This window comes from Pan troglodytes, chromosome 1 (genome assembly GCF_028858775.2).
Source record: "Pan troglodytes isolate AG18354 chromosome 1, NHGRI_mPanTro3-v2.0_pri, whole genome shotgun sequence".
Lineage (NCBI taxonomy): Eukaryota > Metazoa > Chordata > Mammalia > Primates > Hominidae > Pan > Pan troglodytes.
In genome coordinates, this window is record NC_072398.2 from 44,675,641 (window position 1) to 44,699,545 (window position 23,905).

At 41.1% G+C, this 23,905-nt stretch overlaps 1 protein-coding gene and 1 pseudogene across 3 annotated transcripts; one reads left to right on the forward strand and one right to left on the reverse strand.

Moving 5' to 3' along the window:
* The first annotated feature begins 2,552 nt into the window (after positions 1 to 2,552).
* PPP1R15B (protein phosphatase 1 regulatory subunit 15B) lies at positions 2,553 to 20,434 on the forward strand. 3 transcript variants are annotated; one of them, XM_009441192.5, is made up of 3 exons: positions 2,553 to 6,894; positions 15,603 to 15,739; positions 16,846 to 20,434. In XM_009441192.5, the coding sequence occupies exons 1-2, from the start codon at positions 4,975 to 4,977 to the stop codon at positions 15,693 to 15,695; spliced, it is 2,013 nt and encodes a 670-aa protein (XP_009439467.2). In that variant the 5' UTR covers positions 2,553 to 4,974; the 3' UTR covers positions 15,696 to 15,739; positions 16,846 to 20,434. The 3 variants fall into 3 exon arrangements, with proteins under 3 accessions (XP_009439467.2, XP_063649153.1, XP_001159260.2); XM_063793083.1 differs by having other exon boundaries at positions 19,214 to 20,434; XM_001159260.8 differs by lacking the exons at positions 15,603 to 15,739; positions 16,846 to 20,434 and adding an exon at positions 10,072 to 12,998 and having other exon boundaries at positions 2,586 to 6,894.
* On the reverse strand, positions 16,421 to 22,018 carry LOC129143109 (small nuclear ribonucleoprotein F-like; annotated as a pseudogene).
* Between the last annotated feature and the right edge of the window lie 1,887 nt (positions 22,019 to 23,905).

Consider the following 23,905-nt stretch of genomic DNA (forward strand, 5'->3'; position numbering starts at 1 on the left):
GCGTGAGCCACCATGCCTAGCCCAAATACTTTATGATTGCATTTTCCCTCTTTAGAACTTCTAACATAAGGAAGAATAAAAATTATATATCCAATGACTACATGGGGAAGGGGAGTTCCATTCAAGAAAGTTTTAAGAAATTGTTTTCAGGGGTGTGTGGTGTCAGTCAGTGACAAAGTTGAGAGTGGAATGCAAGAGGCTTGGTCTTAAGGAAGACGACATTATTTTAAAGTATTATTACTCTTCCATTCATTCAACAAACATTTATTGGGTGCCTATTATGTACCAGTCAACATACTACCTCAGTGGTTCTTAAACTTTTTGGCCTCAGGAAAAAGTTTATACTCTTAAAAATTATTGAGGGCCCCAGCCAGGTGTGCTGGCTCATGTCTGTAATCCCTGCACTTTGGGAGGCTGAGGCAGGCAAATTGCTTGAGCTCAGGAGTTTGAGACCAGCCTGGGCCACATGGCAAAACCTCATCTCTACTAAAAAGAAAAAAAATCCCAACTTGGGCAACCTGGTGAAACAGTCTCCACTAAAAAAATATAAAAATTGGCCGGGCATGGTGGTGGGTGCCTGTAATCCCAGCTACTTGGGAGGCTGAGGCAGAAGAATCGCTTGAACCTGGGAGGTGGAGGTTGCAGTGAGCTGAGATTACACCACTGCACTCCAGCATAGGCAACAGAGCAAGACTCCATCTCAAAAATGTAATAATAAAATGAAAAAAAAAAAAAAAAAACAGGTGTGGTGGTACACACCTGCTATGCCAACAACTTGGGAGGCTGAGGTGGGAGGATTGCTTAAGCCTGGGAGATCAAGGGTGCAGTGAGCCGTGACTGCACCACTGCACTCCAGCCTGGGCAATACAGCAAGATCTTGTCTCAAAAAAAAATTACTAAGGACCCCAAATAACTATCTTTATGCCTTTATGTGGTTTATAGCTATCAATATTTCCTATTTATGAATTCAAGACCGAGGAACTGAAAAATGTTCATTTAGGCTGGGTGTGGTGGTGTGCACCTGTAGTTCCAGCTACTTGGGAGGCTGAAGCAGGAGGATTGCTTGAGCCCAGGAGTTCAAGGCCATAGTGTGCTGTGATTGCCCCTGTGAATACCCACTGCACTCCAGCCTGGGCAACATATGAAACTCTGTCTTTAATGAAAAATACAATAAAATTTTAAAATTCATTTAAAAATAACCAATTACATGTTAATTTTTTTTTTCTGAGGCAGGATCTCACTCTGTTGCCCAGGATGGAGTGCAGTGGCACAATCTTGGCTCACTGCAACCTCTGCCTCCCAGGCTTGAGCAATCCTTAATCCTTCCATCTCAGCCTCCTGAGTAGCTGGGACCACAGGCGTGCACTGTCATGCCTGGCTAATTTTTGTATGTTTTGTAGAGACAGGGTTTTGCCATGTTGCCCAGGCTAGTAATGTTCAATTATTTTTCAAAACATAAAAAGCTTAGTGAGAAAAGTGGCATTGTCTTACATTTTTTCCAAATGTCTTTAGTATCTGGCTTAATATAAAACAGCTAGAATCTCGTATCTATCTGCTTTTGCATTCATTCTGTTGACAGTTCACACACCATGTATCTTCCAGAAGACTTCACTGTACATACATGAGAAAATGAGAGTTAAAAAAGCTGAGAATTATCATGGAAATATTTTTGGCCTTAAGGACCCTCTGAAAGGGTTTCAAAGGAGGATCCCCAGGGGTGCCCAGACCATACTTTGGGAACCACTTTTCTAGATAGTTGGATACAGCCCTCAAGGAGTTCAGGGACCAGCAAGAGAGAACACTTACAGGTATATGTAATGCAATGTGTTAAGTGCTCTAATAGAGCGGAATAATATAAGTACCGTGAGGGATCCATTAATTCTGGCTGGAAAGGTCAACGAAGGCTTCAAGGAGAAGCTGACATTTGAATTGGATCTTGAAGGATGAGTAGGTATGTAACAGGAAAGGTGAAGCTTTTCTTGGCTGAGAAACAGCATGAGTAAAGGCAGGAAGCAAGGAGTACAGGTAAGTCCAATGTTCCTAGAATATAACATGCATGAAGACAAGTGACAGAGGAGGCTGGAAGAGTACAGTGGGAGGGCAGGCTGAATAGAGCCTTTATTCTGCAGGCAATGAGGAAACAACTGAAGACTGTAAAGCAGAACCACACAAGAATATTAGCTAATCTTTGTGCTCCTACTCTGTCTAGGCTAGGCACTGAGAAAACTTAGTTTTCTTACCAATCCATTGAAAGAGGAATTACTAGCCTCACTTTACAAGAAACAGGCTTCTGGTAACAAATTTGCCTACTTGGATCTGTATTATGAAACTGACCTCTATTATTAATACATTTTTCTGAAGTTCATAGGATTGAGATTTTCCAGAGGTATGGATAATAATACAGGGTAAACAACAGAAACTGAGGTCCTCTTGGCTTCCTAGAAAGAAGTGGTTGTGCCGAACGTGGTGGCTCACGCCTGTAATCCCAACACTTTGGGAGGCTGAGGCGGGCAGATCACAAGGTCAGGAGATTGAGACCATCCTGGCTAACATGGTGAAACTCCGTCTCTACTAAAAATACAAAAATTAGCCAGGCTTGGTGGCATGTGCCTGTAGTCCTAGCTACTAGGGAGGCTGAGGCAGGATAATAGTTTGAACCCAGGAAGGCGGAGGTTGCAGTGAGCAGAGATCACACCACTGCACTATATCCTGGGCAACAGAGCGAGACTCGTCTCAAAAAAGAAAAAAAGAAGTGGTTGTTCCTTGAACAGGCCCAGTAAGGCAGGAGGAGCTGCTGGTCTCCTCCCAGCTCCCTAAAGATTTTTCTGCTGTCCCTAGTGTTCATAACTGCCACCCTCCTTCTGTAATTGGTACTTGACTTCAGGGGTATCTATTACAGAGTTTTAGCAGAAATAAAGAAATGAACTAAGACCAAACTCACAAGAGATAATCAAACACAGCAATTAAAATTACCAGCCATTTTTTTTTTTTCAAAGGATAGTGGTCCATGTTTCCTTTTTGGCTGTTGTATTCTGTGGTTCTGGTTGCTAAGGAAGTATTAATAAATATGAATTGAATATGTTGCCTGCTTGGAAGCATAAAAGAGAGTAAATAGTTCTGGGGACTGAGCTGCTTCTCTGTGAGTTTAGTTTGCCCCACACCAGACATGTATGTACGCAGCACTGCCCAACTTTTACATAAGATCTCAGGTTGATGGTCTACATAGTACTGAACAATAGGAGAACCCTGAAATATCTGTCAGGCTGGGCGCGGTGGCTCACGCCTGTAACCCCAGCACTTTAGGAGGCCGAGGCGGGCAGATCACTTGAGCTGAGTTTGAAACCAACCTGGGCAACACGACGAAACCCTGTCTCTATAAAAATATGCAAAAATTGGCCGAGCACGGTGGCTCACGCCTGTAATCCCAGCACTTTGGGAGGCTGAGGCGGGCGGATCACAAGGTCAGGAGATCGAGACCATCCTAGCCAACATGGTGAAACCCTGTCTCTACTAAAAATACAAAAAATTAACTGGGCGTGGTGGCACAGGCCTGTAGTACCAGCTACTAGGGAGGCTGGGGCAGGAGAATCGCTTGAACCCGGGAGGCGGAGGTTGCAGTGAGCCGAGATTGCGCCACTGCACTCCAGCCTGGCGACAGAGTGGGAATCCGTCTCAAAAAAAAAAAAAAAAAAATTAGCTGGGCGTGGTGGTGCGAGCCTGTAGTCCCAGCTCCTCGGGAGGCTGAGGTGGGAGGCTCACTGGAGCCCAGGAGGTTGAGGCTGCAGTGAGCCGAGATCGCACTACTGCACTCCAGCCTGGGCGACAGAGCTAGACCCTGTCTCAAATAAATAAATAATAAAAATCTAAGACTACGATAACCCTACAGTTGGCCCGCGGGGCATTCAACCTTCCATGGATTGAAAATATTCGGGAAAAATAAAGACAATAAAACATAATACAAATAAATACAGTATAACAACTAGTTCCATAGCACTTGCATTGTATTAGGTATTATACTTAATCTAGGGGATGGTTTAAATATCTGGGAAGGTGTATGCAGGTTATATGCAAACACTATACCATTTTACATAAGGGACTTGACCGTCTGCGGATTCTGGTGTCTACGGGGTCCTGGAACTAATCCCCATTTCATGAGAGGGGATGACTGTACACACGTCAGTGTGTATTAGGCCATCAAAACGCCTCCGGGAAATTCTCGGGTTATTTTGAAAACCCCTTCCCTCCCCAAGACCTTTAACCTAGAGGGCTGTTGGGGCGGTCTCCTAGGAGACCACACAGAAACGACTGCGCATGCGTGCTCCCCCCCCCCCACCCCCCGGCTGATGCAACCTCACGCTGCCTTGCGGCTCTACCTCGAGTAAGGAAGCCGACAGGGAAATCTGGCAAAACCAATCGGCGGCCACACGGAAGTGGGCGGAAAGGCCCGCCCCCCGGGGATTTTGCGAGTGACGTTGGGCGGCGCGGCGCTAGCGGCGTAGACGCCCAACAGTCCTGCGTCTCTTCCGGCGTCTAGGGGGGTGTCCTGCCGGCGCGCGGGCCCTGCGGCCATTTTGGGCTTCGCTTCCACCGCACCAGCCGGCCTACTCAGTCCTTCCGGTATCGCGTTGCTCAGGGGCTTTTCAACCCTCTGTCAGTCGGAAAACCATCGCCGAGGCCGTGGGGGGACTCCTATCCATGGTGTTGAAGCGTCGAGCCGACTAGGGAACCTCCTTCCCCGCCAGGATGGAAGTCGCATCAGTCGCCGCCTATTGCGCGGGCTGTTCTTCCCTGTGTTCTGCCGCCCGCTGCCGCATTCGCTGCCCTCTGTGGCTTTTCTGCTGGCTCGAAGATCGGCCTGGAGCAGCGACGCCACCGCTGGGCAAGGCCGAGACTCTGTAGGCTTCCTCCGAATCCCGTCGACCTCCAGCCGCTGAGCGCCGCGGCCCTATCTGAGAGACTGTCAAGAAAAAGGAGATGGAGCCGGGGACAGGCGGATCGCGGAAACGGCTTGGCCCTCGGGCGGGCTTCCGGTTCTGGCCACCCTTTTTCCCTCGGCGATCGCAAGCAGGCTCTTCTAAGTTCCCGACGCCTCTTGGCCCGGAAAACTCCGGGAACCCCACACTGCTTTCCTCTGCCCAGCCCGAGACTCGGGTCAGTTACTGGACGAAACTGCTCTCCCAGCTCCTTGCGCCGCTCCCCGGATTGCTTCAGAAGGTGCTAATTTGGAGCCAACTTTTCGGTGGAATGTTTCCGACCAGATGGCTAGATTTTGCTGGAATCTACAGCGCCCTGAGAGCCCTGAAGGGACGGGAGAAACCAGCCGCCCCCACAGCGCAGAAATCTTTGAGTTCCCTGCAGCTCGACTCCTCAGACCCCTCGGCCACCAGTCCCCTTGATTGGCTAGAGGAGGGGATCCACTGGCAATACTCGCCCCCAGACCTAAAATTGGAGCTTAAGGCCAAGGGAAGTGCTTTGGACCCTGCAGCACAGGCTTTTCTCTTAGAGCAGCAGCTGTGGGGAGTGGAGCTGTTGCCCAGTAGCCTTCAATCCCGTCTGTACTCTAACCGGGAACTTGGCTCTTCGCCCTCTGGGCCTCTAAACATTCAACGCATAGACAATTTCAGTGTGGTATCCTATTTGCTGAACCCTTCCTACCTGGACTGCTTTCCTAGGCTAGAAGTCAGCTATCAGAACAGTGATGGAAATAGCGAGGTAGTCGGCTTCCAGACACTAACCCCAGAGAGCAGCTGCCTGAGAGAGGACCATTGTCATCCCCAGCCGCTGAGTGCAGAACTCACTCCGGCCTCGTGGCAGGGATGTCCACCTCTTTCTACGGAAGGCCTACCAGAAATTCACCATCTTCGCATGAAACGGCTGGAATTCCTTCAACAGGCTAGCAAGGGGCAAGAGTTACCCACCCCTGACCAGGATAATGGCTACCACAGCCTGGAGGAGGAACACAGCCTTCTCCGGATGGATCCGAAACACTGCAGAGATAACCCAACACAGTTTGTTCCTGCTGCTGGAGGCATTCCTGGAAACACCCAGGAATCCACTGAAGAAAAAATAGAATTATTAACTACAGAGGTTCCACTTGCTTTGGAAGAAGAGAGCCCTTCTGAGGGCTGTCCATCTAGTGAGATACCTATGGAAAAGGAGCCTGGAGAGGGCCGAATAAGTGTAGTTGATTACTCATACCTAGAAGATGACCTTCCCATTTCTGCCAGACCAGCTTGTAGTAACAAACTGATAGATTATATTTTGGGAGGTGCATCCAGTGACCTGGAAACAAGTTCTGATCCAGAAGGTGAGGATTGGGATGAGGAAGCTGAGGATGATGGTTTTGATAGTGATAGCTCACTGTCAGACTCAGACCTTGAACAAGACCCTGAAGGGCTTCACCTTTGGAACTCTTTCTGCAGTGTAGATCCTTATAATCCCCAGAACTTTACAGCAACAATTCAGACTGCTGCCAGAATTGTTCCTGAAGAGCCTTCTGATTCAGAGAAGGATTTGTCTGGCAAGTCTGATCTAGAGAATTCCTCCCAGTCTGGAAGCCTTCCTGAGACCCCTGAGCATAGTTCTGGGGAGGAAGATGACTGGGAATCTAGTGCAGATGAAGCAGAGAGTCTCAAACTGTGGAACTCTTTCTGTAATTCTGATGACCCCTACAACCCTTTAAATTTTAAGGCTCCTTTTCAAACATCAGGGGAAAATGGGAAAGGCTGTCGTGACTCAGAGACCCCATCTGAGTCCATTGTGGCCATTTCTGAGTGTCACACCTTACTTTCTTGTAAGGTGCAGCTGTTGGGGAGCCAAGAAAGTGAATGTCCAGACTCGGTACAGCGTGACGTTCTTTCTGGAGGAAGACACACACATGTCAAAAGAAAAAAGGTTTGTTTCTTGTCTTTTAACATGCCTGATATGTTCTGACTGTTTTTATATGCTTAAATATAGCAGCATGACTTTGGAGGCTTAGGAGTGCATGTATTTTTGAGGAAGGCCTCTAAATTCATGTACTTGGATTGAGAAATATGTAAATGACCCTTCTCCTCCTGTCCCTCACCCCGCACCCCAATGCACATTGTTGCTGTCCAAAACGAACATACCAGTGTGTAGACGTTAGCAGGAAAGTGCCATTTTTATTTGGGTTGGTAGTTCTGGACTGTTTCCTTACAAGCAACTTTTCACACTTTTTAACGGACTATTAAACTTTGTGTGTACACGATTTAATTTTTCTAGAGATTGAAAAGGTCCTGTTACAGCCATAGAGTTTTAAAATGATTTTAAATGTATGTTGTCTGCAAATACTTAATATTTTGTTTGCATATAACAAGAGTGTCTTCATTCCTGTCCATTACAACCCAAAGGGATGATGATATCAAGTAGCAAGTCAGATTTATCTGGTCCAATTGGCCATGAAATTAAATAGTAATTTCAGTGGTTTTGACATTACATGGTTTTAATTGAAAGTCAAAGCCAGTACAGGAAATGGTATTGCCTTTTCTTAGGAATGCAATGCTAGTTATCAGTGGTCAGCTACAGGTTAATATTAATAATAAACAGTGATGGCCACTTACTTGGTTTATCTTGACTAGTTGCTTCCTGTTCCCAGGCTAGTCTTAAAACTTCATGCAGCGTTTTACGCTTTCATTACATTGTCAGGTTAACCTTATTTTGGGAGTCTTTAGAGTTGGTTTGTTTTTCTTTATAGTTGGTTCAACTAAAGTTATTAATTGAACTCTTCCTCAAACTCAAAGGTGTCTATTATTGTAGAGGGAACGTTTTTTTAGTTTTCTATACCGTTACTTGGAGAGAGAAGTTAGTGGGTGAGTTATTATTGACCTCAGATTCTGCCTCACTGGGGCGTTTCAAATGGACAGTACCATAATCTCTTGGCTCCACATGGCCAGCTTACTACTTTGAAATTATTCCTGGGTAGAAAATGTCTCAAAATGGTGATAATCTTACGTCTTACCTTTAGGGCAGAATAAGTCATGTTAAAAATTAAATTTTAGTTCACACTTTGTAAATGCCATCTCTCTTTGTCCTTTTAAGGGGCCCCTGACAAAATGACCCATTTAGAATGAATAGGTAAGAAACAAAGTGGGGCAATGGAATGAGCACTTGGCAGCTGGAGCCCTGTGTTCTCTACTCCTCAGTGGTTAAGGCGCAGAGATTTGGAAGGCAGCCAGACCTGGGAAGTTGCTTGACTCTCATGGCCTCAATTCACTCTTACTTGATGGGAAAAATAATAATATCTATTGTACAAGTTATTGCAAGATTTAAATGAGACAAGTAAATAAAACTCAGAATTTATTGCCTTGCCTTTAAATGCTAGCTCTTATTGAGAGACCTCAGGCCAGTCTCATGTCTTGTTTTAGCTTGCTCGTTGAGTAAAATGAAATGAGTGGAGTAGATGATACTATTGACTATGAACTAGAAGCAGAATTTATAAATGATTATGTCTGAATATGATATAATTATTTGACAGCCTTTGACTACCTGCCTTTGGTATATATGGGGAATGGTGTATGGAATATATGGAGTATATAGCATGATGGACAGTGAGTCTAAAAAACCCTTCTACCTCTGTTTTCTTATCGGTATAATGGGGATGATAATAGTCCATACTTCATAGGGTTAATGTGAGGATTAGATGAGATAAAAATGTAAAGCTCTTTGAAAAAAGCCTGGTATATGGTAAACACTGTACGTTTTTATTATTTATCTTAATGACACAATGAATGAGTAGTATTCAAGACTAGAATGCAATAACTAGTAAGGTGTTACATACCTGCTAATTGTCCTCAGGGGCATCCCTTGGCCTGATGTAAAGGGAACGAAAGTAGTAGGCCACATTGGGGTTAGCTGATGTAACTATTAAACATACTTGAAAGCAAGTATTTACTTTTGGAGTTTGATATCTTAGAAAGAAACTTCATTAGAAATTAAGTAGCGATTAGTAATGAGTAGGGATTGTCACTCATTACATGTCATTATGTATATTAGAATCACAATTTCATATATAGTGATAGCATATTGAATACAAAGGTTTTTAAAATCTTAACTACAAAGTTTCTTAGAGTAACACAGCTTTAAAAATACTAATTTTGCTATACTTTGTTTACTAAGTAACTTTTTCTCTTCTGTATTGTTATTGCCAAAGTAATGATACAAAAATAGTACTACATGTTGATTTAAAAGTTGGAAGGTGAAAAAAATTTTTAAAAGGAAAAAGAATAGAAGTAAGCAAAAATATTGTTAAAGCCTTTATGCAGTGATAAAAACAGTGACTTCCAGGGATATAGTGGTTATTTTCAGAAATATTTTGCTTGTCATTTTGAGGGAAAAATATCACAGAACTGTATTTCCCTAAGGATTAAAAAATAGCAGGGGTTAATAACAGCATGAAAAATTCAATTCCCTACCTGGATTCATTTTATTAACACCAAAAGCCAAGGGCTGGTGGGGGATGGGGGGGCAGACGACTGTGTGTGTATATTATGCAGATATAGATAAATGAAGTATATATAGATGAAAGATATGTATCTCTATATGAAATATTTAGGTGACAATTGTTCACTATTTTATCCAAATGCCATCTAATCTGAACTTTTTTTTTTTTTTTTGAGACAGAGTTTTGCTCTTGTTGCCCAGGCTAGAGTGTAGTGGCACGATATTGGCTCACTGCAACCTCCACCTCCCAGGTTCAAACTGTTCTCCTACCTCAGCCTCCTGCGTAGCTGGGATTACAGGCATGTGCCACCACGCCTGGCTAATTTTTTCGTATTTTTAGTAGAGACAGGGTTTCACCGTGTTGGTCAGGCTGGTCTTGAACTCCTGACCTCAGGTGATCCGCCTGCTTCCGCCTCCCAAAATGCTGGGATTACAGGCGTGACAGAACTTTTTTTTTAACTTCAAATATAGCTGGGACCAAATATTCCTAATAATAATATGTTATTCTTAGTTGGGAATATTCTGAAAGAATTGGTAGCATAAAGGGTTATTGACCTCAATGCTGATTGCAAGATCCTAGACAGTTATTAAAATTAGTCTTTGTTTTTGTAGGTAACCTTCCTTGAAGAAGTTACTGAGTATTATATAAGTGGTGATGAGGATCGCAAAGGACCATGGGAAGAATTTGCAAGGGATGGATGCAGGTTCCAGAAACGAATTCAAGAAACAGAAGATGCTATTGGATATTGCTTGACATTTGAACACAGAGAAAGAATGTTTAATAGACTCCAGGGAACATGCTTCAAAGGAGTTAATGTTTTCAAGCAATGTTGAGTTGGCAGCCTGTAGTCCTAGCTAGCATACACTACCTCTTACCTGAGAGGTGTCTTTTAAAAACAAATCTTGGCAGCTGTCCTTTGACATTTTTTTTTTTAGAGGAAATGTAACTTGGATCTAGTTTAATTTTTTTTTTGCAACATATCCCACTCAGAAACATTCAGGTTTGAAGCCAGCCCTGATAATGAAGGATGAACTAGTGTGATTTCTTATCCTCCCTTTCTTGATTTAGTTGGATGTGCTTTTAAATGTCCTTTGCCTGCATGAGGTGGAAAGGGGACCTTTTTGAGTTGTCATTTTGCACTTTCAAAACTTATTTTCTTGGAAAACAATATTTATAGGGCTTAAAGCCCATTTTCATTTCTAATCTAAATTTTATGTGTGCCTATCTGAAAACTTTGGGCTCTTTCTTGTTTCTTTCCCAAAATTCAGAAGTTAATGGGCTTTTATGTTTTTCTATATTTTTTTTATTTCAATGATTTGGCCTGTCTATGTTAGGCTAAAAAATAACCTTGTGTATGCTACCAACTTAAAGTACATTATTTTGTGTCACTTTTTTTTTTCTTGTAAAAATGACTTGGATTGAAAATATGTGGTAGCCTTTTTATTTCTACATTAAGTTCTACCTAGGATATTTCCAAGGACTGCCACAAAACCCATATGTGCAGTACTTTACTACTTTGGGAAAGCTGCATCTTTCTACCAAATTTTAACATCTAATATATTTAATTTCTTTGAAGAGGGTTCTGTGTATGTTATTGTAGTTCCCAGTTTAATATAGTTCTTTGTATCTCTTAACAGGTTGAAGTTATTGCAAAACACTCTGGAAAGTAATAATTACATCATAATCATTTATTTTTTAAACTTAAAAGCCTAGAAATTTCCTAGAAAGAAAATAGGAGACATCTCAGAGCAATTTGGTTTTGGTGTATATGTTCTCAACAGAAAATCAGTGTTAATGAATATCATGCCTCAGCACTGTCACTTTTAAAACCTGTCAGGATCCCACTGTAAAATTGGAAATGGGCAGTTCTGAATTTTCACGTTTGAAATGTAAAATATAAACTTCAGTCAATATCCAGGTTTATTGTGTCCTACTATTTAATAATGAGAGAAGTAATGGCAAGGCCTTTACTTTCAGGAAAGGATAGAAGTATAGATTAATGACTGGAAAGTTTTAATATATTTAGCCCAAAGGTTACTTTGAATTGAAGTCTTTGCATTGACTGTTTGTGTTTGGTTTATTTGTTTAGCTTTACAAGGTACACATAAGTTAGCTTGAGGGGTTGTTAACCCTTCGGTGGTCTGCTTTCATTCCGTGTGCTTCCTGTCACAGGTAATGGAAAACATAAGTAGAATAGGTGACCTCTTAGTTTTGAACTTATTTAAGTGTGGGGATGAATTTTTCATCAGAAGTGCTTACAGGGTTACTACCTCAGTTTACAATCTACCTGGTCATTATTTTATTTCTATCCGGTTCTAAGAACTGCCTCCACTGTTTATATATTCATAATTAAACACATTGAGAATGCAACACTATAAAAGCTGGTCAAATTTTTGCAGAGCCCTTATTCTGTGTGTTTTTTGTTTTTTTCTTTTTTTTTTGAGACAGAGTCTCGTTCGGTCGCCCAGCTTGGAGTGCAGTGGCGCGATCTCGGCTCACTGCAACCTCCGCCTCCTGGGTTCACGCGATTCTCCTGCCTCAGCCTCCCGAGTAGCTGGGATTACAGGCACACACCACCACGCCCGGCTAATTTTTTGTGTCTTTTTAGTAGAGACGGGGTTTTGCTATGTTGGCCAGACTGGTCTTGAACTGCTGACCTCGTGATCCGCCCGCCTCGGCCTCTCAAAGTGCTGGGATTCTGTGTGTTTTGCGCACCTCCACTTTAGGTAATCATAGGGAGCACATTTACAGGATGGTCTAATAACATGAAAAGAGGCTAGTTTCAAGCAACAGCAATGTCGGTTGGAAAGCAGGCGTCATTTGCCTTGAAAAAAAAAAGCCTTTTGACAACATACAGGCATTCTTTTAAAACCAGGCTGAAACATTTTATTTCCGAGACTTAACGTTGTGTTTCCTGTTTCTTAAACCTAGCACCTCTGTGTATTTGAAAATAATGAGACATCTTTCATTGGATTTTGGAAAATTGTTCCCCATGGGATTCTAACCTCACTACCAAATGAGTGAAAGCTTGATTAAGAGTTCTTCCATATACTAGCCTCCTTGGAAGAAGTGATCAGAAGGTGATAAGAAGGACAGAAAGGACTATTTTAAAGTTGGACTGAAGGAGAAAAAAGCAAAATTCTTGTTTCATCCCAATTCTAGTTAGAACAAAGTTAAACCCCCATAATCTTAAAGAGAAAATCTTTGGAGGTTTTAATTAAACATTTTATACATTTAAAGTCTTGTTAATGGTGCTTTAAGTGTCAATGTAGCATGTAAAAGGCTTTGTACAGACAGGTAAAAGTTCCATTTCTGAGTGATGAAATGTAACACTTCTTCATCTTTAACTTGAAATCAAAACTATCAGATTTTATTTTTATATAATTTAAGGAAGGTAAAGTTAGGAGACTAGAAGACTCTAAATTGGCTTCTACAGATCAATATAAATGTAACTAGTTGGGATTTTATAGTTAAAATTATATTTGTGTATATAACATAACTAATCTGTAAATTAATAAATATATTTGCAATTATTAAATGTTAAGTGATATTTTGGTTCAACTTTATATTATATGTATCATAGTATTTTACAATGGTTTTGGAATTACTAAGCAGGATTAGTATAATTGCAAACAACATTTTAGTAATAGAAGAACTTGGTTCTTGTAGTATTATGAGAGGCCCTTCTAAGAAACTGAAGATTTGATTCTGAAATTGGCCCTAGCTTTTCAGTTCTGCTGCAAAGAAAATTAAACTGGGTATTCACAGAAGCAATAACATTCAGATGTTGAGCTTAGCCTAGTGCTTAAGTAGCAGGGAAATCTCTATTTTGTGCATTATTATTATTTTTTTTTTGAGACGGAGCCTCTGTCACCCAGGCTGCATTGAAGTGGCACGATCTCAGCTCACTGCAACCTCCACCTTCCGGTTTCAAGCGATTCTCCTGCCTCAGCCTCCCGAGTAGCTGGGATCACAGGCACCTGCCACCATGCCCGGCTAAATTTTGTATTTTTAGTAGAGATGGGGTTTCATCATGTTGGCCAGGTTGGTCTCGATCTCCTGACCTCGTGACCCACCTGCCTCGGCCTCCCAAAGTGCTGGGATTACAGGCGTGAGCCACCGTGCCTGGCTATTTTGTGTGTTACTAATCACGATAATCATGGTATTGTAAAATCATGATGATCTCTCATTTACAAAAGTGGGCCGGGTATGGTGGCTCATGCCTGTAATTCCAGCACTTCGGGAGGCTGAGGTGGGAGGATTGCTTGAGGCCTGGAGTTCAAGACCAGCCTGAGCAACATAGCGAGACACTTTCCTCTACAAAAAAAAAAAAAAACAAACAAAAAAACACTGGCCCATGGTGGCGCACACCTGTGGTCCTAGCCTATAGACCCAGTTACTTGGGAGGCTGAGACAGGAGGGTTGCTTGAGCACAGAAGTTCAAGCCTGCAGTGAGCTGTGATTCCACCATTGTACTCCAGCCTGGGTGATAGACTCTGTCTCAAAAAATAAAGTCAGATGGAATCATGCTTTGATACTAGATATATGGATCATTGAGACTGTCTCAAAAGAATAAATGTTATCAGAAAAAAATTTTTACTCCGAAAAAGAAAGCATTTGGGTTACGGCAACCCTATTAATGGATGAAAGAATAATAGCACTCTTAATTCAGGCACTTTCAAGATGAAAGGATAATGAAAAGTTATTAAGATATATTTCTGAACTGGAAGGAAAGAAACTAACATTTAGTTGCAGTTAAACAATATTTAGTACAAACTGAGTTGACATCCCCGGGTTATAATTTTATTTCTATCTTGGGGTTAATTGAAGCATGTCTGCCATTCCCCAGTAATATATGTGAAAATGGCTACATTTACATTAAGCCAGATTTATTGCTATGCTTATCCTGATATTTCATAGAAATTGTGTTATTTTTCTTTTGTACTTTAGTAGAAAGTTAAAAGCAAATATTTAATTGCTGACCTCAGAATTTCTTGTTTTTTTGAGATGGTCTTGCTCTGTCCTCCAGGCTGCAGCGCATTGGTGCGATCTTGGCTCACTGTAGCTTCAACAGCCTCAACCTCCCAGGCTCAAGCGATTCTCCCACCTCAGCCTTCTGAGTAGCTGGGGCTCCAGGTGCACACCACCGCACTCAGCTAATTTTTCTGTGTTTTGTAGAGATGGGGTTTTGCCATGTTGTCCAGGCTGGGACCTCAGAAATTTAGATAGTTACTCAGATTTGGGAATTTGGTGTTCTCTGGCATATTCTCATTGGGAGACTTCATTTGGACTCTATTCTCTGTACCTTTTTAAAATAAAAATGGGAAATTTTCATTTTTTTCTCATAATGCACGTTGTTTATAAAAGCATCTAATACAGAGATGTACAAAGACATTTTTGGTACATTAAAAAATAATGCTTCCCAGGGTACCTTTCTGAGCTGAGAGACTTAATTTCCTTTTATCTGTAAAAAGAGGTTTTGAGAGTCATTTAATGATACACATGTTAGCTATTTGGAATCTTTCCTTATGAACTTAGTTGAATGTTTTGTGATCAACACAAAACACCAATCTTTTCCTTCCTGGATGTGCTCCAGCGAGACTTAAGTCTGTGTTGGCAGCATGCTATTGAGATCTATAATAATCGGTATCATAAAGAGGATACGTAAATCTCTTCTAACCCTGCTGACTTTGAGGATTCATCAAGCAGGACCTATGATGCTTTCAACCAATATGTTTCAGTGACAGGTTTGACATCAGGGAATTTAAAGAGAACTAACTCATTCTACACATGGAACGGAGAAGGCAGTTGAGAGTAGGAGTTATGTATCACCATGTAAGCAATTTGAGTTACATCAGTGTTTCACCACTGGCAGACTCCTTAATCTTATCAGAGAGAGACAGGGGAAACTAGGTTTGTGGAAAGTAGGTTGCTTGACCCATGGGGAGGATACCCTAGAGATCTAATGAGCCTGAGAGCCGCAAGGCCTGGAAAGCTGTACAACAAGGGAAGCAGCTTTGGAACAATTTTTCAGGTTTTGTTCTTTTAATCTTTTATACTTCCCCCTTTATCTCAGTAATATCCTTTATGTTTCCTCCTGCCTTTATTTGCTGAATATTTTATTTTCACTACTGTTTTATAGATCCCTACCAAGAAGAAGGATGAAGAACTTAATAGCAAAAGAAGAGCACAATTGCCAGAGATGCAAGAAGAAAGGACCTCACACTTTTCTTGACTTTTCTACAGAGCTCACTGCACATTTTCCCACTAAAATGTTGGGTAAATATTTATACTTAAGATTGGATTGGCCAGGGGTGGTGGCTCATGCCTGTAATCCCAGCCCTTTGGGAGGCCAAGGTGGGAGGATCTCTTGAGCCCAGGAGTTCAAGCCCAGTGTGGGCAACATGGCAAAACCATCTCTACAAAAAATACAAAAAAAAAAAGAAAAAGAAATTAGCTGGGCAAGGTAGTGCATGCCTGTAGTCCCACCTACTCGGGAGGCTGAGTTGGGAGCTGTGATTGAATCACTGCACTGCAGCCTGCACGACAAAGTGAGACCCTGTCTCAAAAATGTTGAAAAAAAAAAAAAGATGGATTAACTTTCAGAAACATTCCAAGGATATTCAGGGTCAAAGAAAGAGGTGATAGTAAATGCTGCTTTGAGTTAAGCCTTCTTTTCTTTCTTTTTTTTTTTTTTTTGAGACAGTGTCTCACTGTCACCCAGGCTCTGAAGTACAGTGGCATGATCACAGCTCACTGCAGCCTCGACTTCCCAGGCTTAGGCAATCCTCCCATCTCAGCCTCTCGAGTAGCTGGGACCATAGGTGTGCACCACTTTGCTCACCTATTTTTTGTAGAGACAGGGTCTTACTATGTTGCCCGGGCTGGTCTCAAACTACTGAACTCAAGCAATTAGCCCACCTTGGCCTCCCAAAGTGCTGGGATTACAGGCATGAGTCGTCAGGTCCAGCCATACCTCCTTTTCTTAATGGGCTCTGAAGGCAAAAACCAGAGGAGTCCCAGGGGTTTTGAAAAAGACTTATCTGGATATATGTTCCGAAGTGGGTGTTTTTAAGACCGCATTTTATCATGAAAGACTAGTTCCTCTTTGGATCTCAAATAATCACCTCATAGAGATCTCTGATCACTCTATCCCCCAACCCCTCCTTTTTCTCTCACAGTACCTTTTAAAATTATGTTCACTCTGCCCTCATCTTGTTAACATTTTTACTTGTTTCTCATCTACCCCCACCCTCACTAGTCTGTAAACTCCATGAGAACAGGGATCTTGTCATTTATGAGTCCGAGCCTAGAACTGTGTCTGGTGTGCTATAGTCGATAAATATTTGTTGAATAACAACTTTTTTTTTTTTTTTTTGAGACAGGGTTCCACTCCCATCACCCAGACTGGAGTGCAATGGTGCAATCTCGGTGCTGAACCTCTGCCTCCCAGGCTCCAGCGATTCTCCTGCCTTAGCCTCCTAAGTAGCTGGGCTACAGGCAGATGCCATCACACCCAGCTAATTTTAATTTTTTTGTAGAGATGGGGTTTCACCATGTTGCCCAGGCTGGTCTCGAACTCCTGGGCTCATGAGCTGCCTGCCTTGGCCTCCCAAAATGCTGGGATTATAGGCGTGAGCCACCAAGCCTGGACTCTTTTTTTTAATATATATAAATAGAGATGGGGTCTGGCTATGTTGCCCATATAACAACTCCTGGCCTCAAGCAGTCCTCCTGCCTTGGCCTCCCAAAGTGCTGGGATTACATGTGTGAGCCACTGGGCCTGGCCAAGTTAATAGCTTTCCCAAAGTCACCTCTCTTATCAGCTTTATGGAAGTTTCATCCACACAGCCTTGTCTGACCAGAAACAAGTGTGCCACAATCATCAGATGATGTAGAATCACAGAATTTAAATGTCCTTAGAGAAAAGCTACAGTAAGCTTTAACTAAATTTGTAGAAAGTAATTACAAATTTCAGTTTGGCTAGGGATACCACATCCATTAATTCTAGTGTCATTATTAATATAAGACACATTGTTAATTTATGAATTTAATATGCGAGCAAATCAACTGAGACCCTCCTTTCCCAGAATTAATAGGCTGCATTGGAGTACCAGAGTATTCTTGCCACCACACCAGTGGTTTTAGCTCTTTTTGGCAGAAGATTGGCTTTGGGTTTCTAGTGATGCTCTGTTGTCTCCACCAGATGGCGTTATCTTCCATCTGGGAGTGCCTGATGGACGCCTGTTATTTCAGATCTGGTTGCTATTGCTCCCCTGGAGGTCGGTCCCTCAATGTGTAAACAAGCTGGAAAACTGCCCTGCCCTGCCCATTCCAGGCCTGCCTGGCCCAGTGTGACTCCACCTTTTTGTGGTAATTACCCAGAAGTAGGGGCTGTTTCTTATGGGAGAACCAAGATTTGTATTTGAACACAAACAAAGGAACTGATTTTTTTTTGAGTCTCGCTGTCGCCCAGGCCTAGGCTGGAGTACAGTGGCACGGTCATAGCTCACTGCAGCCTCCAACTCTTGGGCTTAAACAATCCTCCCACCTCAGCCTCCCAAGTAGCTAGGACCACAGGCGTGCACCACATTGCCTGGCTAATTTTATTATTTTTGTGTGTAGAGATGGGGTCTCATTATATTGCCTAGGCTGGTCTCAAACTCCTGGCTTCAAGAGATCCTACCGCCTGGGCCTCCCAAAGTGTCGCGATTACAGGCATGAGCCACCTCACTTGGCCCTTGTATACTTTTTTATCACTGTTCAAGTCACATTGAATTTTAATTGTGATTTGCTCTTTCCTTTCTTCCTTTGTGGTGGAAGGGTCTGTGCAGTGACCAGAGTATTTTAGACACACGATACACTTTTCTTTAACTCAAGTGGTAATTTCCATAGCCTCTTTTTTCCAACACACAGGCTCCCTCCCGACATAACAAGTAATTTATGAATTCATTTCAGAGAAGCAATTTTGTATGTGAAAAGGTCTATCTTCAATGTTTACATTATTTTGTATTTGTAGTATTTGATTTTTTTTTTTTTTTGAAAAGCTAGCATTATTAGTGATGACCTGAAACCCAAGGTTTTAAATCAGTTGATGTAAGGTCGTCATGACCAATCTTTCCAGTGGTAGCCTAAGGTTCGCTGAAACATTGTCATCGTTATGAAAGGCACTTCATTATGCAGGATACCATTCATATCCAGTTTTCTAAGATGGTTGAGGACATTGTTTTTTAAACTTTTCTGTTTTTTAAATTGACAAAAATTGTATATATTTACTGTCTACAACATGATGTTTTGAAATATGTGTACATTGTGGAATGGTAAGTCAAGCTAATTAACATGTATTACCTCACGTACTTAGCATTTTTTTGTGGTAAGAACCCTTAAAATCTACTCTTAGCAATTTCCTTTTTCTATTTATTTATTTATTTGAGACAAGCTGGAGTGCAGTGGTGCAATTTCGCCTCACTGTAACCTCCGCGTCCTGGGCTCAAGCAATTCTCATGTCTCAGCCTCCCAAGTAGCTGGGACTACAGGCGTGTGCCACCACACCCGGCTAATTTTTTGTATTTTAGTAGAGACAGGTTTCACCCCATGTTGCCCAGGGTGGTCTCGTACTCCTGAGCTCAGGTGATCTGCCTGCCTTGGCCTCCCAAAGTGCTGGGATTACAGGCGTGAGCCATCACGCCTGGGCTTTTTATTTATTTATTTTATTTTATTTTATTATTTATTTATGTATTTATTTATTTTCAGACAGAACCTTGCTCTGTTGCCAAGCTGGAGTGCAGTGGCATGATCATGGCTTTCTTCAGCCTCAAACTCCTGGGCTCAGGCAATCCTCTTGCCTCAGTTTCCCGAGTAGCTGAGACCACAGGCTCACACCACCACAACAGGCTAATTTTTAAGTTATCTGTAGGGGCGAGATCTCCCTATATTGCCCAGGCTGGTCTTGAAGTCCTAGGCTTAAGTGTTCCTCCTGCCTCCCAAAGTGTTGAGATTACAGGTGTGAGCCACCTCACCTGGGCAATTTGCAAGAATATAATACATTGTTATTGACTATGGTCACCATGTTGTACAGTAGATCTCTTGAACTTATTCCTCCTCACTGAAAGTTTGTATCCTTTGAGCAACTTCTCCCCAACCCGCTTCTTGTTTTTTATTAACTTATTAAAGTATAATTTACAATAAGTTTCACTCATTTTAAGTATGAATTCAATGAGTTTTGATAAACACGTGTAGTCATATAAACACCACCACTATCAAAATATGGATGATTTCCATCACCCAGAAAGTTCCCTCATGTTCTTTTGTATTCAGTCCCCTTCCCAACCTCCAGCTTTTGGCAGCCATTGCTTTTCTTTTCTTTGTCTTTTTTTTTTTTTTTTTTTTTTTTTGAGAGACAGGGTCTTACTGTCACCCAGGCTGGAGTGTAGTGGTGTGATCACGGCTCACTGCAGCCTTATCTCCCTGGGTTCAGGTGATCCTCCCACCTCAGCCTCCTGAGCTGGGACTACAGCTGTGTGCGACCACACCCAGCTGGTTTTTTGTTTTTTTTTGTTTTTGTTTTTGATTTTTTTTTTTTTTTGTATTTTTAGTAGAGATAAGGTTTTGGCATGTTGCCCAGGCTAGTCTTGAACTTCTGGGCTCAAGAGATCTGCCTGTTTTGGCCTCCCAACGTGCTGGGATTGCAGGCGTGAGCCACCACGTCTGGCCTTTGATCTGCTTTCAACACTATTTTAGCTCTTCTAGAATTTCAGAAAAATGGTAACGGATGTACAGCATGGACCCTTCTGTGGTGGGCTTCTTTACTGTAATGCTTTTGAGATTCATCTGTGCTGTTGAGTGTCTCTGCAGTCCATTCCTTCTGTTGAGTGTATCAGTAGTCCATTCCTTTTCATGGCTGGGTAGTATTTCATTGTATAATTATACCACTATTTGTTCATTTACTAGATAATAAACAGTTGGCTTGTTTAAGTATGAATTCAATGAGTTTTGATAAATATGTGTAGTCATAAACATGACTACATATATAAACATATAAACACATAAACATATACATATATAAACACATATAAATTTGTGTCTATGATGAATAAAGCTTCAATGAACTGTTGAGTACAAGTGTTTGAGTGGACATATGATTTCATTGCTTTTTGATAAATCCAGGAGTGAGACTGCTGGATCATATGGTAAGTATATATCTAATTATATAAGAAACTCCCAAACAGTTTTCCAAAGTGGCTATACTACTTGGCAGCAGTGTATGAGCTCCAGTTGCTCCACATCCTTGCCAACACTTGATATTGTAAGTCTTTTTAAGTTTAGCTGTTCTAGTGGCATCTTATTTTGGTGTAAATTTGCATTTCCTTGGTGTTTAATGATATGGAGCATCTTTCCACATGTTTATTTGCATTGATAAATACCTTCTTCAGTCAAGTGTCTGTTCAAATCTTTTGTCCTTTTTTTTAAGCCAAATTGTTAGTATTTATATGGATTTGTGTATGTGTGTGTGTCTTTAAAAACATATTCTAGATATAAGTCCTTTAGATATATTTTGCAAATATTTCTCCCAGTCTGTGGCTTGCCTTTTTATTTTTTAAATGTAATTTGGGGAGCAGAATTTTTTTAATTTTGCAGAAGTTCAGTTTATCAATTTTTTCTTCTATGGTCCATGCTTTTCCAAAGGTCTTAGAAGTTTTTCCCTAACAAAGTCATGAATATTTTTGTTTATGTTTACTTCTAGAAGTTTTGTAGTTTTAGCTCTGACATTTAAGTCTTGTCATTTACTCTGAGTTAACCTTTGTATGTGTTATGAGGGCAAGGGTTAAGCTTCATATTTTTGCACATGGATATTCAATTGTTGAAAAGACTATCCTTTCTCCATTGAGTAATTTTGACATATTTTTCAAATTTCAATTGACTGTGTAGGTGGATCTATTTCTGGGCTCTGTATTCTGTTTCATTGATCTGTATCTCTGTGCTTACATAAATACCACACTGCCTTGATTACTGTAACTTTATAGTGAGTCTTGAAATTACTTTGTTCTTTTTCAAAATGGTTTTTGTTACTCCAGGCCCTTTGCTTTTATTTTTTTTTGAAAAACAAATCTTTGTTGTCTAGAAATACGTATTTAAAAAATCCCCTTCAAAAGATGCTATTCACTCATTTCCCCATTTCCTCTTCTTCCACACCTCTGATATAAAGGACATTATTACATCTTATTAAAACTTCACCTAGATGTCCAGGCAATGCCTCATTTATGAATTCTGCATCTGCAAGCTGCATGTTCATATAGCCATCTACAGATACCAGGTAGCTCTTATACTCCATTCCCACTTAAGCTTCACCATCACTGGCTCTCCTGTTAATCCACTGAGGAAATATTTGAGATTGAGGGGTAAACTCATTGTAACTAAAGGGAAGGTTGCGGGCTATTTGCCACCGACCTAGCTGCTACTCTCCTGTCCCTCCTAACTCAGCAGATACTGCAAGTCCCGAACCACTGAGCTTTAAGAGAAATGGCTGCCAAATAGGAGTGTCACCCTTTGCATTTCTATTTGAATTTCAGGACTAGCTTATTAATTCTTACCAAAAAAAATGCGGGGCAGGTGGGGGGTGCTGGTGGGGCATTGAATGGAATTACACTGACTGTATGGATTGATTTAGGAAGAGTTGACATCTTAACAATATTGAGTCCTTTGATCCATAAACACACTATATTTCTCCATTTATTTGAGTCTTTTTAAGTTTCTCTCAAGTGTTTTGTAGTATTCAATATATTGATCTTGTACATATTTTGTTACATTATCCCTAAATATTTCCTTTTTGAGATACTATTATAAATTGTCCTTTTTTCATTTCAATTTCCACTTCTTTGCTAGTAATATAGAAATACAATTTATTTTTCTATATTAACTCTGTGTCTTGTGACCTTTGAATATTTTACATAGATGATTATGTCTTAGAATAAATATGATTTCGCTTCCTTCTTTCTCATCTGTATGCCTTTTATTTATGTTTTTCTTGCTTTATTGTACCAGCTAGTATAACAAGTACAAAGGCAAGTAGAAGTGGTCAGAGGAGGAATCCTTGCCTTGTCTTTAGGATCAGTGATGTCTTCTTTTTCATTCCTGATCTTGGTAATTTATGTCGTCTTCTCTCTCTCTCTTTTTTTGCTTATCAGTCTGGCTAGAGGTTTATTAATTTTATTGATCTTTTTAAAGAACCAGCTTTTGGTTTCATTGATTGTTTTCCAATTGTTTTTTGTTTTGCTTTGTTTTGTCCATTGATTTCTGATCTGTAGTGCATTTTCTTTCTTCTACTTTTTTGGGGTTCAATTTGTTCTTTTTCTAATTCTTAAGGTGGCACTTAGACCACTGATTCAAGACCTTTCTTTTCTTCTAATATAAATATCTAATGCTAAAAAGTTCCCTATAGGCATCATTAGCTGCTTCTCACATATGTTTATATGTTGTGTTTTCATTTTCATTCAGTTCAAGCTATTTTCTAATTTCCTGTGTGATTTCTTCAACCTATGGTTATTGGAAGTGTGTCATTTAGGCCAGGCACAGTTGCTCACACCTGTAATCCCAGCACTTTGGGAGGCCGAGGCGGGAGGATCACTTGAGCCCAGGAGCTCAAGACCAGCCTGGGCAAAATAGGGAGACCCTGTCTCTACAGAAAAGCAAACAAACAAAACGACAACAACAACAACAATAACAACAAAAAACGTGGACATGGTGGCACACATTTGTGGTCCTAGCTATTCAGGAGACTGAGATAGAAGGATTTCTTGAGCCTGGGAGGTTGAGGGTGTAGGGAGCTGTGATCGTGCTACTGCACTCCAGCCTAGGTTACAGAGTGAGACCCTGTCTCCAAAAAAAGAAAAATTAAAAGTATGTCACTTAATTTTTAAGTTTAAACATTTGAGATATCCCAAATATCTTGTTGACTTCTAACTTAATTTTATGGTGCCTAGATAAAATTACTTTCTTTTATTCTAATCCTTTAAAATGCATTGAGATTTGTTTTAAGACCTAGCGTATGTCTGTCTTGTAGAGTGTTCCGTATATGTTTGACCAAAAAAATGTGTATTCGGCCTTTGCTAGTGACATGTTCTCTATATGTTGGTTAGGTCAAGTTGATTGATAATGTTGTTCAAGCCCTCTATATACTTACTGATTTTCTAATTGTTTTATAAATTGATACTCCAAGAGAGGAGTATCAAAACACCAACTATAATCGTTCAACTGAATTGTTTATTTCTACATTCTCTACTGTCAGTTTTTACTTTCTGTGTTTTAGGGCTCTTTGCTAGGTGCATTTAGATTTATTTTTGTTTATCTTCCTGATTTTGCCCCCATGGGGACATTTGGAAAAGTCTGGAGACATTTTTGGTTGTCGCAAATGGGGAAATGCTGCCGGCACCTAGTAGCTAGAAGCCA

Coding starts and splice junctions, on each gene's coding strand:
- PPP1R15B (XM_001159260.8), top strand. CDS start 4,975: ATGGAGCCGGGGACAGGCGGATCGCGGAAACGGCTTGGCCCTCGGGCG. Junction 6,895..10,071: donor CACATGTCAAAAGAAAAAAG/GTTTGTTTCTTG, acceptor TTGTTTTTGTAG/GTAACCTTCCTTGAAGAAGT.